The following is a 15,760-nucleotide window of genomic DNA, read 5'->3' as shown; positions in this document are numbered from 1 at the left end:
CAGGCAGAACTACGGACTAGGTCCCGTATTTCCCTCACCCCGTATTCCTTTTCTCCCTCTTCACATTCTCTCAGCCCAACCCTCATTCCACTGGGCCATCAGGTGTGTTTAGTGGGGTCAGTGACTTTGGGGACCTCCTCAGTGACCCCCACACCTCATGAACTTCTGAGTATCTTGATTCTGCCTCCGTTTCAGGAAAACTTGTGGTGGAGTCACTGATGGAACCAGTTAAATATTTACTATAACCATGGTGTCTTTTCTTCATCTGCAAGGAAATTTGGCAAGTGCCCCAGGCAGGGCCAGCTTCGCAGGTCCACCTGGCTGATCTACCCCACTGGAGGTTATTGCGTTCCCTGAGCTACTTTTGGGGAGGGCCTCCTTCTACGGCAGAAGGAAATACACTGCATAACCAGGGATTCAGGACATCAGTGTTTCTATCTTCAGATGAGTAGGATTTACTGAACCTCATCAGTACAGTTCATACCAGGGGTAGAAAATACTTGAAGCTGTCAAATGCTGCGTTAGATTTGTGACTCTGTCCTAGGGCAAATCGGGCCTAAAATGGGGATGAACTTGTGGGGGGAAAGAGGCGGGGTTAGATGGGATTAATGCCCACCTTGACTTGCTGCTCTTGCTAGTGTGGGATGTTCGGGTGAGTATGACAGTGGTTAAGAATCCAGGTTATGGAAGCAAATTCACAAGTGTCCAAATCATGGCACTACTACATTCTTGGGTTATCTTGGGCTCTCGACAAATTCATTCAACAAATACTTGGCCGAGCACCTACTAGTTGCTGGGCATAGCTTTAGGCGCTGGGGAAAGAATGAACGAGGCACATAGTCTTTGCCCTTGCAACTTCGGTTTCCTGGTTTCAGAGGGCAGCGTGAGGCTGTTGGCCGGCTGGGACCCGCCCAGACAACCCAGGTGCCACCAGCTCCTAGACCCCTTGCAGCCCAGCAGCCGCCCGCACCGCTTGGTGGCTGCGTCGGGACCCTTCGCGCTCCGCTTCCGGCCTCCACGCCTCACTTCCGGTCGGCCACTCCTTCCTTCCGCTTCTCTGTGGTGCGGGAGCTGTGGGAAGTGGCTCGCTGGCCGCGACAGGTCGGGGTGCAGTGTGGTGAGGAGAGGACCGGGGTGGGGCTGGGCGCGCTGGGACTGGTGTGCGGACCTCCCGAGGGCGTCCCCGGGCTGGGGTCTGACCCGGTTCTCCGTCCTTATTCTCCGGGGACCCCGGCCGCTCGGCGCCGCACTCTCAGTTTCCTCCTGTGGAAAATGGTGGCTGCAGCATCGTCAGGCCTTATGGGGCAGCTTCTAGATAACGACCACCACGGTGGTGGTGATATCAGCTCACATTTATTATGCGCTTGTGTGTGCCAGGCACTGTCTACTGTCTTGCCAAAGTCAGGATTTCGCACACTTAACGCTTTTCGGGTCCCTCTGTGAAAAATCAACTTATCTTGTACGATTGTTTACTAAAGGCTTTTAATTGAGTCACTTTTAAAATTTAAATTTACTTTAAAAGAAAAATTTAAATCTTTACCATAAATAGAAAACTTTTCTCACTTGTCCTATGCAGAAGGTAGTGATAAAAATTAATGTATTTAATATGTAAAGGTTATCGTTAATAATTGTGGCTAGATTTCATTGTCTAAGGGTCTGAGATAGAATCCTTTTGTTAACAAAAGGACGTTGTCATTCATAGGTGTTAAAGACTAACTAGGGAAATGACACGTTCTTCTTGAAGCAATCAGAAGTTTCTAAAAAGAATTGAAAGGGATTAACTTTCTCCGTAGGTGTTTAACATTATTAACCACTTGTGTACCATCTAAAGCCCTGCTCTCAGATCATCTTCATCACCTGCCCCAGTGGAGCGCCTCCTGCGTTAATGTCCACAGCCACCTCTGAGGTAGGGATGGCTATTTTCATTTGATATGGGAGGAAGTAGATGCAGAGAAAAGTGAAGTGACTTGTTGCAGGACTCAGCCATGAAATAGAGGACTGGAGACTCCAGCCCAGGGTTTCTCTGACACAACTCTGTTGAGGCATTGGCTCCCTCAATAAGTGTTGGTGACAGATTCACTGGGGTAGGGGGGTTAGTGCTGCCCACCTCAGAGGCTGCTGGTGACAGTCAGTAGAGGTAGCAGAGGGAGGATACTTTGTGATGCTAGAGGCCCATGAATGTATGTTCTGTTCTTTTAAATTTTTTATTTTCTATTTTATTTTATTTTTATTATTTTCTTGGCTGCGTTGGGTCTTCGTTGCTGTGCGCGGGCTTTCTCTAGTTGCGGTGAGCAGGGGCTACTCTTCGTGGCTTCTCTTGTGGAGTAGGCTCTAGGCGTGTAGGCTTCAGTAGTTGTGGCACGTGGGCTCAGTAGTTGTGGCTCGCGGGCTCTAGAGCTCAGGCTCAGTAGCTGTGGTGCATGGGCTTAGTTGCTGCGCGGCATGTGGGATCTTCCTGGACCAGGGCTCAAACCCGTGTCCCCTGCACTGGCAGGCGGATTCTTAACCACTGCGCCACCAGGGAAGTCCCTATTCTGTTCTTTTAAATTTTCGCGTCAACCAGGGAGTTGATGGCATCGCCAGATGACATGGTGGCAGCACTACAAGATACAGTAACGTAGTTGTCAGGAGCACTGCTGTGGCATGGGTTGGACCCTAGCTTTAGCACACTAGCTGTGTGACCTTGGGCAAGTCATTCACCTTCCTGACCCTCAGTGTTCTCACCTGTAAAATGGTGCTTGTTCATATCTGAGAGGATCCTTGTTATAAGAACCAAATGAGAACATACCTTTGAAGTGCTTAGATCAAGGTCCAGCACACAATGATCAATCAGTTGGGTTGAGAATGGGCTTATGTGCCTGGCTGAGGAGTTTGGTCAGTGGGGTTGTGGTGGTGCCTTTAAAGGAGGTGGAGTTGGGGAAGATGAGTTCATTTTGAACAGTCTGAGGGATGATTCTGCTTTTTACAGAGGATTAAATTGAGGCTTTGGAGGGTTGATGACTTTTCTTGAGTTACCAAGAGTGTAAGCGGGCACAACTGCTAGTTAGACTTCAGTATTCTGACTCTAGGAAAATCTCCAGTTCCAACTCTGGAAAAGCTCAGAAGCTTTCTCCTCTTAACAGGTCTCTGCTGTTTCCTCCTGACTTCACCAAACAACCATGTCATCGGAATCGAGCAAAAAACGAAAGCCCAAAGTGATCCGAAGTGATGGAGCTCCAGCTGAAGGGAAGCGTAATCGTTCTGACATTGAACAGGTGAGATCAGCCAGGGCTGCTGTGCTGCTGAGAAATTGCAGCTCGTGGCCAAGCACCTGGCTGTGGGTTTGCAGCAGCCGAGGATCATAGGCGTAACCTCCCAGGTGGCCTCTGTTTGACCAGGTGCCTGGAATTCCCTTGGCTCTTCAAGACCTGAGAATCCATATCAGATTTAGCTGCAGCATCCCAAGAACCAACAAGCCTGTACTAGACACGATTAGTGCCTGAACAGAGAATGCATTCTAGTATGGTGTGTGTCTCCAGCTTTCCTGATGGTCAGAAGAAGGCAGTCCATCCGCAGCGGCCACTAAGGCTTTGGAGATGTGACATCCCTGGTCTGCTACCGAGACAGTACCAGAACCATGTAGCTAAAGAACGTCTTCTGAGGCCTGAGTGCTGTTGTAGTCAGCAGGTTCTTCTTTTGCTGTTTCTCTGTCCTTGAATCTGTCAAGCTAATTTATGACTTAACAATTTTTTTCTTCTCCATTATGGTTTATTACAGAATCTTGAATATAGTTCCTTGTGCAATGCAGTAGAACCTTGTTGTTTATCCATTCTATGTATAATAGTTTGCATCTGCTAATCCCAAACTCCCAATCCATCCTTCCCCTTGGCAACCACAAATCTGTTCTCTGTGTCTGTGAACCTGTTTTGTAAGTAAGTTCATTTGTGTCATATTTTAGATTCCACATGTAAGTGGTATCATATGATATTTGTCTTTCTCTTTATGACTGACTTCACTTTGTACCTAATCTCCAGGTCCATCCATGTTGCTGCAAATGCTATTATTTCATTCTTTCTTATGGCTGAGTAGTATTCCATTGTCTGTATATACACCACATCTTCTTTATCCATTCATCTGTCGATGGACAGTTAGGTTGCTTCTATGTCTTGGCTATTGTGAACAGTGCTGCTATGAATGTTGAGGTGCATGTATCATTTCTAATTAGAGTTTTGTCTGGATGTGCCCAGGAATGGGATTGCTGGATCATATGGCAACTCTATTTTTAGTTTTTTGAGGAACCTCCATACTGTTTTACATAGTGTGCACCAGTTTACGTTCCCACCAACAGTGTAGGAAGGTTCCCTTTTCTTTACTCCCTCTCCAGCATTTATTTGTAGACTTTAATGATGGCCATTCTGACTGGCATGAGGTGGTACCTCACTGTAGTTTTGATTTGCATTTCTCTAATAATTAGCGATGTGGAGCATCTTTTCATGTGCTTCTTGGCCATCTGTATGTCTTCGTTGGAGAAATGTCTGTTTACTCTTCTGCCCACTTTTTGATTGGGTTGTTTGGTTTCTTGTTATTGAGTTGTATGAGCTGTTTGTGTATTTTGGAAATTAAGCCCTTGTTGGTCGCATCGCTTGCAAATATTTTCTCCCAGTCCATAGATTGTATGACTTAACTTGATTTTTTGGTTGGTTGTGGTTTTTGTTTGTTTTTTAACTAGAATAGAGAAACATACCAGCTTCAACTTAAATGGAAGATGATGCTTTCCTCAGATTTAGGAAATTAAAATTAACGAAGAACCTTATCCTTTGGGAGGTATTGATTCTGACTCTTTTTTAAAAAAATTAAATTGAGGTATAATTGGTATATAACATTATATTAATTTCAGGTGTACAACATAATGGTTGATATTTGTTTATTTTGTGAAAAGATCACCGAAATAAGTCTAGTTAACATCCAACGTGTTACATAGTTGTTACAAAAATTTTTTTCTTGTGATGAGAACTTTTAAGATCCACTCTTTTAGCAACTTTCAAATATGCAATGCAATATTTTTAATTGTAACTGACTCTCTCTTAAAGAGATGTGTTTGTTTATGCCAAAGTCTGGGAGACCAATTAGGATATTTTAGTTTCTGCTAAAGCTTGATTTGACCGTCTAAACACCCATCAGTAGAAATTTGGTTAAATGAATTCTGGTTCATCTATATGTAGCCATTTTGATGGAGATTTATATTTATTGTGATGGGAAATTGCACTAAATAGCATGAACAATATCCCATTTTATTTTATTTATTTATTTATTTATATTTTTTATTTTATTTATTTTTTTGCGGTATGTGGGGCTCTCACTGTTGTGGCCTCTCACTGTTGTGGCCTCTCCCGTTGCGGAGCACAGGCTCTGGATGCGCAGGCTCAGCGGCAATGGCTCACGGGCCCAGCCGCTCCGCGGCACGTGGGATCCTCCCAGACCGGGGCACGAACCCGTGTCCCCTGCATCGGCAGGCTGACTCTTAACCACTGCACCACCAGGGAAGCCCTTATTTATTTTTTTAATGTATTTATCCACAATACTAACAATGGAGTTACTTCAGGCTGGGAGATGAGATTATAGGCAAGTTTTCGTTTTGTTTTTGATACTCCTCTCTATGTTCTGAATCTCTGACACCAAGCATGCATTACTTTATAATCAGAAAGAGGAAAAGAGGAATTCTTTTCCATTTTGAAAAAAAGAAAAACATTTGATTTGCAGATCAGATCCTTTAGAGACCTGATTTGGGGCTTCACTGTTACTCATCTCAGCCAAGTGTCCCTGTTCCAACAGAGAGACTTTTACTCTCCACCCAAGGCCTATATCCTTGCCTCCACAGGAAGGTAAATACTACAGCGAGGAGGCTGAGGTGGACCTGCGGGACCCTGGCAGAGACTATGAGCTGTACAAGTACACGTGCCAGGAGTTGCAGAGGCTCATGGCGGAGATCCAGGACCTGAAGAGCAGGGGAGGCAAGGATGTGGTAAGGAGTGGGGCTGGGAGGACACGGACCTGGTGGGTCTGCATGGATGGACCTGTTTCGCACCTATCAGAGCCCTTCTTTATATTGGTCTTATGTCCTGCCATCATCATGGGGTTAGAGCCTGAGGGCTCCAGAGACCTGCCTATTAATTTATTGTAACATCACCACCCAGTCATCAATTACAGTCATGAAAGTACACGATAATTAATGTTTTCCATAACTGTAATTTGATAATTCATCCAAATGATATTTATTAAGTGCTGGGCGTGGAGAAATTATGGTACATGTCAATCACCATTGCTATTATAAGGCTAGATATGTACAAATAAATCAGAGACCAAAAATTAAAGTATTAATATTAAATGAAAAAAAAGGTTTCAGAGCAGAGAAGCAAAACAGTGTGACTGAAAACTAAATGGGTAAGTTCAAAATAAAACAATCCATATTTTTCCAGGAATCTCACTTATTTGTTCTTACACTGGCCAATATTGTTAAGGTTATTACATTCTATCTATTTTACTGTAGTCAAGTTTTACAGCTGTAATTCTGCTATTTTCATTTAAATTATTCTGTAATGTTGTTTACAGAGGTCAAGTTGTATGGCATGATGTTGTCGTTGTTAGGATCTCTGTGTACATTGTGTAGAGACAGCTGTTGTTTGCATTGGCTGCCTTTGCTCCATCTTTGATTCCTGTTACTTTGGTCCAAGTAGAAATTAGTTTTTTATGCCTGGGAACCTTAAGCATTCCCTTTTACAGTCATTCTTCCATTTCCCCCGACACTTCTTATGGTTCTGAGCTCCTTCCAGTGTCTGTTTTTTTTTTTTTCCCCCAGTATGCGGGCCTCTCACTGTTGTGGCCCCTCCCGTTGCTCCGGACGTGCAGGCTCAGTGGCCATGGCTCACGGGCCCAGCCGCTCCGTGGCATGTGGGATCCTCCCAGACCAGGGCACGAACCCATGTCCCCTGCATCGACAGGCGGACTCTCAACCACTGTGCCACCAGGGAAGCCCTAGTGTCTGTTTTTGACTCTGGATGAGGATGAGCAGTGAGGGACTGAAGGAAGCTGAGCCAGCTCCAGTTGTCAAGGTCTTTACCAGTTTTTTTGGCCTGTAGGCAATTGAGATCGAAGATCGGAAGATCCAGAGCTGTGTGCATTTCATGACTCTAAAAAAGCTTAACCGATTAGCCCACATCAGGTTGAAGAAAGGAAGAGATCAGACTCATGAGGTAGGAGCTGAGAGATTTAACCCTCCTCTTCCTCCTTCTCATCCCATCTTTAATCTCCTTTACCCCTTTTCTGAGTTTGCTGCTGCTCTGCTTTGCCCCACCCCACCCCGACTTGCCCCACTCACCTCTGACCTTGTCCTCCTTTCAGGCCAAGCAGAAAGTGGACGCCTATCACCTGCAGCTCCAGAACCTGTTGTATGAGGTGATGCACCTGCAGAAGGAGATCACCAAATGTCTGGAGTTTAAGTGAGTGTTGGAGCACAGGGCTTTGGCAAGATGGTCTGTTGGTAACTGCTTTTTCCTACATAGCTCAGTATGAGCCATTTTTTTTAAAAAGAAGTCAGATGCCCTTGGAGACTACAGGATCTGGGGGAAGGCTGAATAGATCACTTTGAGTGGGAGAATTGGAAGCAGTAGTTCCAGGCTGCACAAAGAACCTCAGAAGCCTGTCTGACCCTTTTTTTGAGTTTTGTGCTCTGAACCTGGTGAAAAACAGTTGTCTCTCCCCAGCAGGCAGAGCCTTTGCGTTACCAGTTTGATTCCTGAGCACGTTGTATGGGAGCAGCTCACTTCCAATTACATCTTTTTAACCTTTTGGCCCAGCTTTCCTCTCTAAAGTTCCAGCAATTCATTTTTGCAACTGGATTTCATTATTTGGAACCTGAACTTCTTGCTGCCTAGCTGCCTTTAGGTGAACAAACTACAGTTTGTCAGTGTCCTTAAACTGTGATGCCCCTTGGCAAATCCAAGCTGAGAGATGTGAAAGAGGACGGAATAGACAAAATAAGAGAAGGGAACGTGTTCTTGCCTTGTCAGATCTATTTGTGTAAACTGTAAGGAGTCAGGTTTTATTTGTAATAAACTTGGGATGAGGGGGACCACGTTAGGCATTGGGTCTGGTGTATGCTGATTTTTGAGAGGTTTCTTTATCTGCTTCACGAGTCCATCCACATAATAATATTTAAATACTAATAGAAGTGAAATCCACATCAGGTACCTGAGTTAATAGTATTGTACAATTGTCAGTTTCCTAGTTTTGACAATGTATTATGCTTAGATAAGATATTATCATTGGGGGAACCTGGGAGAAGGGTTCATGGAGGAAATAAACTCTCAGTTTAAGACTTACAAGAAGTTTCAAAAATAGTACTATTTAAAAAGAAGAAAGATAGGATGCTCCACCTGTAACCGTTGTTCAGATGAAAGCCAGTAAACCCTGTAGCAAGGCAGGTGGCCATGTGGAAGGATCAGGGGCCCTGGAATCAGACAGTCTGGGTTCAAATCCCAGCTCTCCCTCTCCCTAGCTGTGTGACCTTGGGCAAGCTGCTTACTGATGGAAGCCTCTATCATTTGAAAAATGGAGATAAAAATCCCCATCTCAGTTATTGTGTGTCACTGTACATCAACAGTTAGAGCCTCTAGATCTTTTCACATCTGGTCATATTATGTTGGATCTTCCCCATGCTATATTTAGGCAGTTAATAATTTGAACTTAAGTGTAGACTCTTATGTTTATTCCTGTTAAATGGCATTTCTTGGTTTCAACCTGACAGTCTAGACCTAGACCATGGTGTTTTTATTTGATTCTTTAAGCTCTTAGCTCTCTTGCACAGCTTGGAGAGGTCTATAAATTTCATAAGTGTATTTTTAGGTTTTCAGCTAAATCATGGATATAAAGCTTGGGCAACATGGATAAGGATCCTGTGGCATGTCACCAACTACCTCTCTTCACATTGAAACACCTGCTAATGAGCATTTGCTGAGAAGACTGGATTCTAGGTTCCTGGGTAGCTGTAGACCAGGGCTGAGTTGACGTACATGGGGTGGAACTCTGGGCCTGTTTAAGCCACAGTTTGGGTTTCTGAGGGCAGCAGCTTGACATTGAGTTTTTTTGGGTTTTTTTTCTGCGCTACACGGGCCTCTTACTGTTGTGGCCTCTCCCGTCGTGGAGCACAGGCTCCGACGTACAGGCTCAGCGGCCATGGCTCACGGGCGTAGCCACTCCGCGGCATGCGGGATCTTCCCGGACCAGGGCACAAACCATGTCCCCTGCATCGGCAGGCGGACTCTCAACCACTGCGCCACCAGGGAAGCCCTGACATTGAGTTTTTGACTGCAGGTCAAAGCACGAAGAAATCGATCTGGTCAGCTTAGAGGAGTTTTATAAGGAGGCTCCTCCAGATATCAGCAAGGTGGAAGTCACCATGGGAGACCCTCACCAGCAAACCCTTGCACGTCTGGACTGGGAGCTGGAGCAGCGGAAAAGGTAGCGTTTCCTCCTTCCTGCCCTTGTTCACCTGTGCAGACACGGACCTTTATCCATGAGGGACAGTGCTTTGTCCTGACCCAGGATCAGATAGCAAAGCACTGTGGAACCAGCAGAATAGTCTCTAAGACCAAATCCCGTTTTGTGATTAATTCACACTTAGCAGTTCACACTTGACCAACTGAACTGCATCATAAGTGGGGTCGGAATTGCTTAACGCCGTTATGCAAAAGAGTAACCTTTTCTTTAAAATTTTAGTGCCTAAGACCTAAATACCTTTTGTATTATTAATCTGATTTTTTTTTTGCCTTTTCCCCCACCTGTAAGCATATTTGTGTGGTATTGCAAAGCTGTGCAAACATTATTTTAGAAGGTTGTACAACATTCCAGGGTAAATTGTAAATCACATAATTGTTCCCATATTGAATTGGACTTTAAGTTGTTTGCATTGTTTTGGTATTATAAATAATGCTTTGAGGCACCCCTTTACATATAAAACTTTTTGTACTAATAAAGAGCTTTTATTTATTAACCGTGAGTAGAATGTCTATACTGTATAATTTAATCTAGATCTTCCTTAGAATATGGTATGTATATTTTTTTCATCCTGAACTTTTTTTTTTTTTTTGCGGTATGCGGGCCTTTCACTGCTGTGGCCTCTCCCGCTGCGGAGCACAGGCTCCGGACGGGCAGGCCCAGCGGCCACGGCTCACGGGCCCAGCCGCTCCACGGCACGTGGGATCCTCCCAGACCGGGGCACGAACCCATGTCCTCAACATCAGCAGGCGGACTCCCAACGACTGCGCCACCAGGGAAGCCCCATCCTGAACTTTTTATGGTTGCATCCCTTCCATCATGGTGACCTTTTTCCCTTTCATGTTTGTACACGAGTTCCAGGGCTTTTGGTTGGCACATTTGTTCTGTTTTCTGTCAGAGAAGCTGCTGTTTTTAAATTCCTTACCTTTTTCTGTTGTTGAGTATATTTTGTGCCTTTGGTCTACATAATGAATTTAATAAGTACTGAGTCTGGATCTTAGGGACTTGGTGTCAGTTTTTTAGCAGATGGGGCTGGCCTGTCACACCCCTGTCCAGTACATCACTTGCCCTTGGCTAAGCCATAAGTGTTCCATTCCTGTGGCTCTGGTCTGGAATCTATCCCCACTCTGCCCCACTCAGGTCCATGGGCCTCATTTGTGTCCTATAGCTGCTGAGTCCATATATTTGTGAAAGTTCTGGGTCTAGCCTCTGAGGCAAGAAACGGAGCAGTAGGTGATACCAGTGGTCATGGGCACAGCCTTTGGAGCAGACAGGCATGGGTTCAGAGCCCAGCTCTGTGCTTGCTCTTACTGGATGACCTTGGGCAAGTTATCTACCTCCCTGAGCCTTTGTTTCCTCCTTCGGGGATAAAAAAAAAGTCCCTATCTTCCAGGGTTTTTATAAGGATTAAATGCCATAATGCTTGTACACCATTTTCCAAAGTGCCTGGCACATAGTAAGTGCTAGGTAAACAGCAGATAATCGTGACTGCTGTCATTAGGTAGAGTCTGATAGTGAACAGGTGTGTTGGGGTGTCCCTGGAGAGCATCAGGCGACAGTGCTCTGTCTTCCCCCAACAGGCTGGCGGAGAAGTACCGAGAGTGCCTGTCCAACAAGGAGAAGATCCTTAAGGAGATTGAAGTAAAGAAGGAGTACCTGAGTAGCCTCCAGCCTCGTCTCAACAGCATCATGCAGGTGAGGGTCTCCCCACACCCTGCCACCTCCTCGGCTTTTGCTTTGCCTTCACCACTCAGTGGCACATTGCTGACCTGAGGCCACCAGCAGCCACATCACCCTGTGGGTTTTGTCGGGTGTGTTAGAGCACAGTGCAAGGATGGTCCCGTCTGCATGCCCACAGCAGGTGTGATAAGGTTGTGTCCTGTGTGGAGGAATTGCTAGCAGGATTCGCTCTGGAACGTATACACACACGTACCTCGGCGTATTCTTTTCACCAGCGCCTATTCCGGGTAAAACGCTTTCACAAACTGTAAGTTTAGTTTACACCTTGCGTGATCTCCGCCAGCCCACAGTCCCCAGGTATCTAAGCATGCTTCCACAGATGTCTATTAGATCCCCCTGACTGCACCACAGGGGCCAGCTGCTCAGCAAATCTACTTGCTCTGAAAAGAACTTTACTCATATTTGAAAACCGTTAGGTACCTTAGGAGGAAAAGTCCCCACTTTACCTGTAAAATGTAATTTCTTTCTATATGGGTGACCTGATTTTTGTTTGCTTTGTGAAGCCAAGTTTGATCTAAATATAGTTTTATAAAGCAGGGTAAATGGCTAATATGGAGGAACTTTGTAAAAGGACCCTAGTGAAATTGAAAATTCACTTTTGTAGGATTTGGCAAGATCTACATTTCTTCTCTTCAACTCTAGGCATAGAATTAGAGTTAACAGATATGCTCAGTAACGCTTCATATGGGACAAAAATCAGAAACTAAAAATTTTGGTTGTACTTCAATTTTTCCTGTTAACTGGAAACACTGAATGCTCCTAAATAGGGTACAGGTTAAATAAATTCTTGTGTGGTTCAGTCTTACACCTATAATGGAAGTATGGAGCATCCTGTTACTGACAGAATAACTGGACAGAAAGATCTATTAAATTATGAAATCAAAAACTGCACGTTGTAGAACATGTGTAATCCCATTTGTATACCTTCATTTACAAAGTATTTGAATGGCTGTATATATGTGTAAGTCATGTATGTGCTTAGAAAAGTATGTTTTCACACCAAACCATTAACAGTTACCTTTGGTGGTTGGGAACTGGGAATTTTTCCCTTATAAACTAGAATACAACTTTAAAAAAAAATGTACATATACTACTTAAAAAAATAATTTTATATAAAGAAAAGCATACAACTCGTAAGCATACTCACAGTTCAGTGGATATTCCCTGTGTACACATTTGTGAACACATCTGTGTAATCACCCAAATCAAGAACATTAGCAATTTTCCAGAAGATACTTTATTCCCCTCCCAGTCACTGTCCCCCCACCCCATAACCTTTAATCTTGACTTCTAACATCACAGGTTAGCTTGGCCTGTTTTTGTTGGTTTGTTTGTTTTGTTTTTTTGACTGCTACGGGGTCTTCGTTGCTGCGCGCGGGCTTTCTCTAGTTGCAGTGAGCAGGGGCTACTCTGTTGTGGTGTGCGGGCTTCTCATTGTGGTGGCTCGTTGCGGAGCACGGGCTCTAGGCACACGGGCTTCAGTAGTTGTGGCATGCGGGCTCAGTAGTTGTGGCTCACGGGCTCTAGAGTGCAGGCTCAGTAGTTGTGGCCTATGGGCTTAGTTTCTCCGCGGCATGTGGGATCTTCCCAGACCAGCGCTCGAACCCATGTCCCCTGCATTGGCAGGCGGATTCTTAACCACTGTGCCACCAGGGAAGTCCTGGCCTGTTTTTTAACTTAAATAGATGGAATGATATAATACATACTCTTTTGTGTCTGGCTTCTTTTTTTTTTTTTTCTTTTTTTTGGCGGTACGCGGTCTCACTGTTGTGGCCACTCCCATTGCGGAGCACAGGCTCCGGACGCGCAGGCTCAGCGGCCATGGCTCACGGGCCCAGCCGCTCCGTGGCATGTGGGATCTTCCCAGACCAGGGCACAAACCGGTGTCCCCTGCATCGGCAGGCTGACTCTCAACCACTGCACCACCAGGGAAGCCCTGTGTCTGGCTTCTTTGATTCAACAGTTTGTGAGATTTATCTAGGTTGTTGTGAGTACCAGGAGTTCATTTATTCTCATTGATGTTTAGTGTTTGATTTGGGGTGTTTCCAGTTTGGGGCTGTTGCGAATAATGCCACTAGGAGCCTTCTTACACGTGTCCTTTGGTGTACATGTGTACACATTTCTTTTGAATATATACCCAGGAATGAAATTGTTGGATCATAGTATGCTATGCGTATATTTAGTTTTGGTATTCAGTGAAACAATTTTCTAAAGTGATTGTACTGATTTTTGAAATTCCCACCATCACCATGTGAAAGTTCTAATTTTCCACATCCTTGTCAACTCTTGATGTTGTCATTTTTCTTGATTATAGCCATTCTGGAGGGTATCTTTTATGGTTTAAATTTCCATTTCCCTGGGGACCAGTGACGTTGAGCACAGCACATTTTATATACTAACTGGCTTTTGGAGTACCTCATTTGTGAAGGGCCTGTTAAAGTCTTTTGCTCATTTTTCTGTTGGGTTGCCCGGAATTCTTTATATTTTCTGGAGATGAGTCTTCTGCAGATATCTTTCCTTTTCACTTTCATAATAGTATCCTTTAATGAGCAGATGTTCTTAATTTTAACATGATCCAGTTATCAGTCTTTTCCTTTCTCTGTCCCAAGGTCATGGAAATATTCTCGTATTTTCTTATAGAGCCCTATTGTTTAACCTTCCACATTGAAATCTATAGTCTTCCTGGAAGTGAATTTTGTATATAGTGTGAGGTGAAGGTCAGATTCTTTCCCCACATAGGTATTCAGCTGATTCATTTATTGAAAAGACCATTCTTTCCCCCACTGTTCTGCAGTGCCTTTTTTGTCATAAATCAGATATCTGTATATGTTTGGGTTTGTGTGTGCGTGATCTAGTTGTCTCTGCACCAATATCACACTGACTTATTACTCTAGCTGTATCAGAAGTCTTGATGCTCAATAATGTAAGTCCTCCAATTTAATTTTTCAGGATTATCTCTGTTATTCTTGGCCTCTTTTATTTACATATAAGTTTTAGAATCAGCTAGTCTATTTTCATCTGCTGGGATTTAGATTGGATTGCATTGAATCCATAGATACTTTGGGGAGAATTGACATCTGGGTGGTATTAAGCCTTGGAGGCCATTAACATGGCATATATCTGCATTCATTTAGATCTTTCATTTCTCAGGTGTTTGTGTAGAGGTTGACACACTTTTGACATTTAGATATTTGTTGTTTTCTTGATGCTAGACGAAATGGTATCTTTTTTTAAAGTTCATTTTCTTACTGTTTATTGCTGCTATCACTTTCATAAATAAAAAACTGTATACTAAGTAACTAAGAAGCCACATGTTCCTGTGTGTGCCTGTAAAAGAAAAACAAAATCCCTCCTTCCTTGCTCGCAGGCTTCCCTACCGGTGCAGGAGTATCTGTTTATGCCCTTCGACCAAGCTCACAAGCAGTATGAGACAGCCCGACACCTACCACCTCCCCTCTATGTCCTCTTTGTCCAGGCCACTGCGTATGGGCAAGCCTGTGGTGAGTATGGGGGCTGGGCAGGGAGGGGCTGTGGGAGCAGCAGCTGTGGCCAATTGAGTCATTTGGAAGCACCTCCTGCTGAGGAAAGCTCCCTGGCCCTACTGAGAAGCCCTCAGGTGATAGATGCTGCCTCCCCTCTGCACTGCCCGGCATGGCTGTTTTGACCAGCTGGCCTGAGGCTGGACTAACCTGATGGGCATTTCAGAATGGATGGCTTTGAATCTTTGATGAGCCTGACTGGTCGGCTGTTGTGTTCAGTGCCCAGGCAGCCTGTCTGGCCTCCCAAGCACTCACCCCATCAAGGCACACTTGGCAGGTGGATCAGTGCCTCCTGCTCTCTTCACAGAGAGGGTTTGGTGAACACAGGTCCCAGCCAGCTGTCTCAGGCTTTCACCAAGCCCTGGAACAGGCTGCATGTCATAACAGTGAATTACGGAAGGAGAGGAGGTGTCCTCATTAAGCTTGAAGGCAGCCCATGACTCCACTAGGATTTTGAGAAGCTTTTAGAGATCCTGCCTTTTGCCCTACTGCAAGCTTTCACCCAGCACCTAAAGTTTTCTTCCCTACGCCCACCCCACTGCATCAGACAGACACACATTGCGCCAGTGCATGCCTCTCCTCCCAGCCATGGGCATCAACACATTACTGTCTCTCTTCTTGTGTCTTCCTGGTCCTTTTGATCCTCTCCCTCCCCTTTCTTCTCCCTCCTGTTTTCATCATCAGCTCATATGAAATCCTCCCAGCCCCCTAGACAGGGTGAGTAATTTTCTTTTCTTTTGTGTTTAAAACCCAGCCTGTTTCCATTCCCATTTTACTGTAGAATTCCAGGAATAAACTAGTCAAAAGAACAGTCTAGCATTTGCCAGTGTTAATGGGGGCAGCCAGCTTGTTTGGGATGAGGTGTGATGGTTCATGAGGGTTGTCAGAGATAAGCAGTGGTCAGCCACTGAGGAATATCCCGAGGGCCCGCCACTTGGGGGAAGTTTGTC

The 15,760-nt window shown here is 44.8% G+C and overlaps 1 protein-coding gene across 2 annotated transcripts in view; it reads left to right on the top strand.

Moving 5' to 3' along the window:
- The first annotated feature begins 1,037 nt into the window (after window positions 1–1,037).
- THOC5 (THO complex subunit 5) overlaps window positions 1,038–15,760 on the top strand; it is a 32,203-nt gene continuing 17,480 nt past the window's right edge. Inside the window, exons 1-10 of one of the 2 annotated variants that reach the window (XM_082667604.1) lie at window positions 1,038–1,117; window positions 1,832–1,906; window positions 3,123–3,254; window positions 5,858–6,001; window positions 7,116–7,229; window positions 7,378–7,475; window positions 9,349–9,495; window positions 11,112–11,226; window positions 14,639–14,771; window positions 15,495–15,527. In XM_082667604.1, coding sequence (XP_082523730.1) covers window positions 3,159–3,254; window positions 5,858–6,001; window positions 7,116–7,229; window positions 7,378–7,475; window positions 9,349–9,495; window positions 11,112–11,226; window positions 14,639–14,771; window positions 15,495–15,527 — 880 coding nt within the window. In that variant the 5' untranslated portion in view covers window positions 1,038–1,117; window positions 1,832–1,906; window positions 3,123–3,158. The remainder of the gene's footprint in view (window positions 1,118–1,831; window positions 1,907–3,122; window positions 3,255–5,857; window positions 6,002–7,115; window positions 7,230–7,377; window positions 7,476–9,348; window positions 9,496–11,111; window positions 11,227–14,638; window positions 14,772–15,494; window positions 15,528–15,760) is intronic. The other variant, XM_082667605.1, reaches the window with a different exon arrangement.

Source organism: Grampus griseus (assembly GCF_964374135.1).
Source record: "Grampus griseus genome assembly, chromosome: 12".
NCBI lineage: Eukaryota > Metazoa > Chordata > Mammalia > Artiodactyla > Delphinidae > Grampus > Grampus griseus.
Note: the sequence above shows the minus strand (reverse complement) of the source record. Positions and strands in the feature narration are given on the sequence as shown.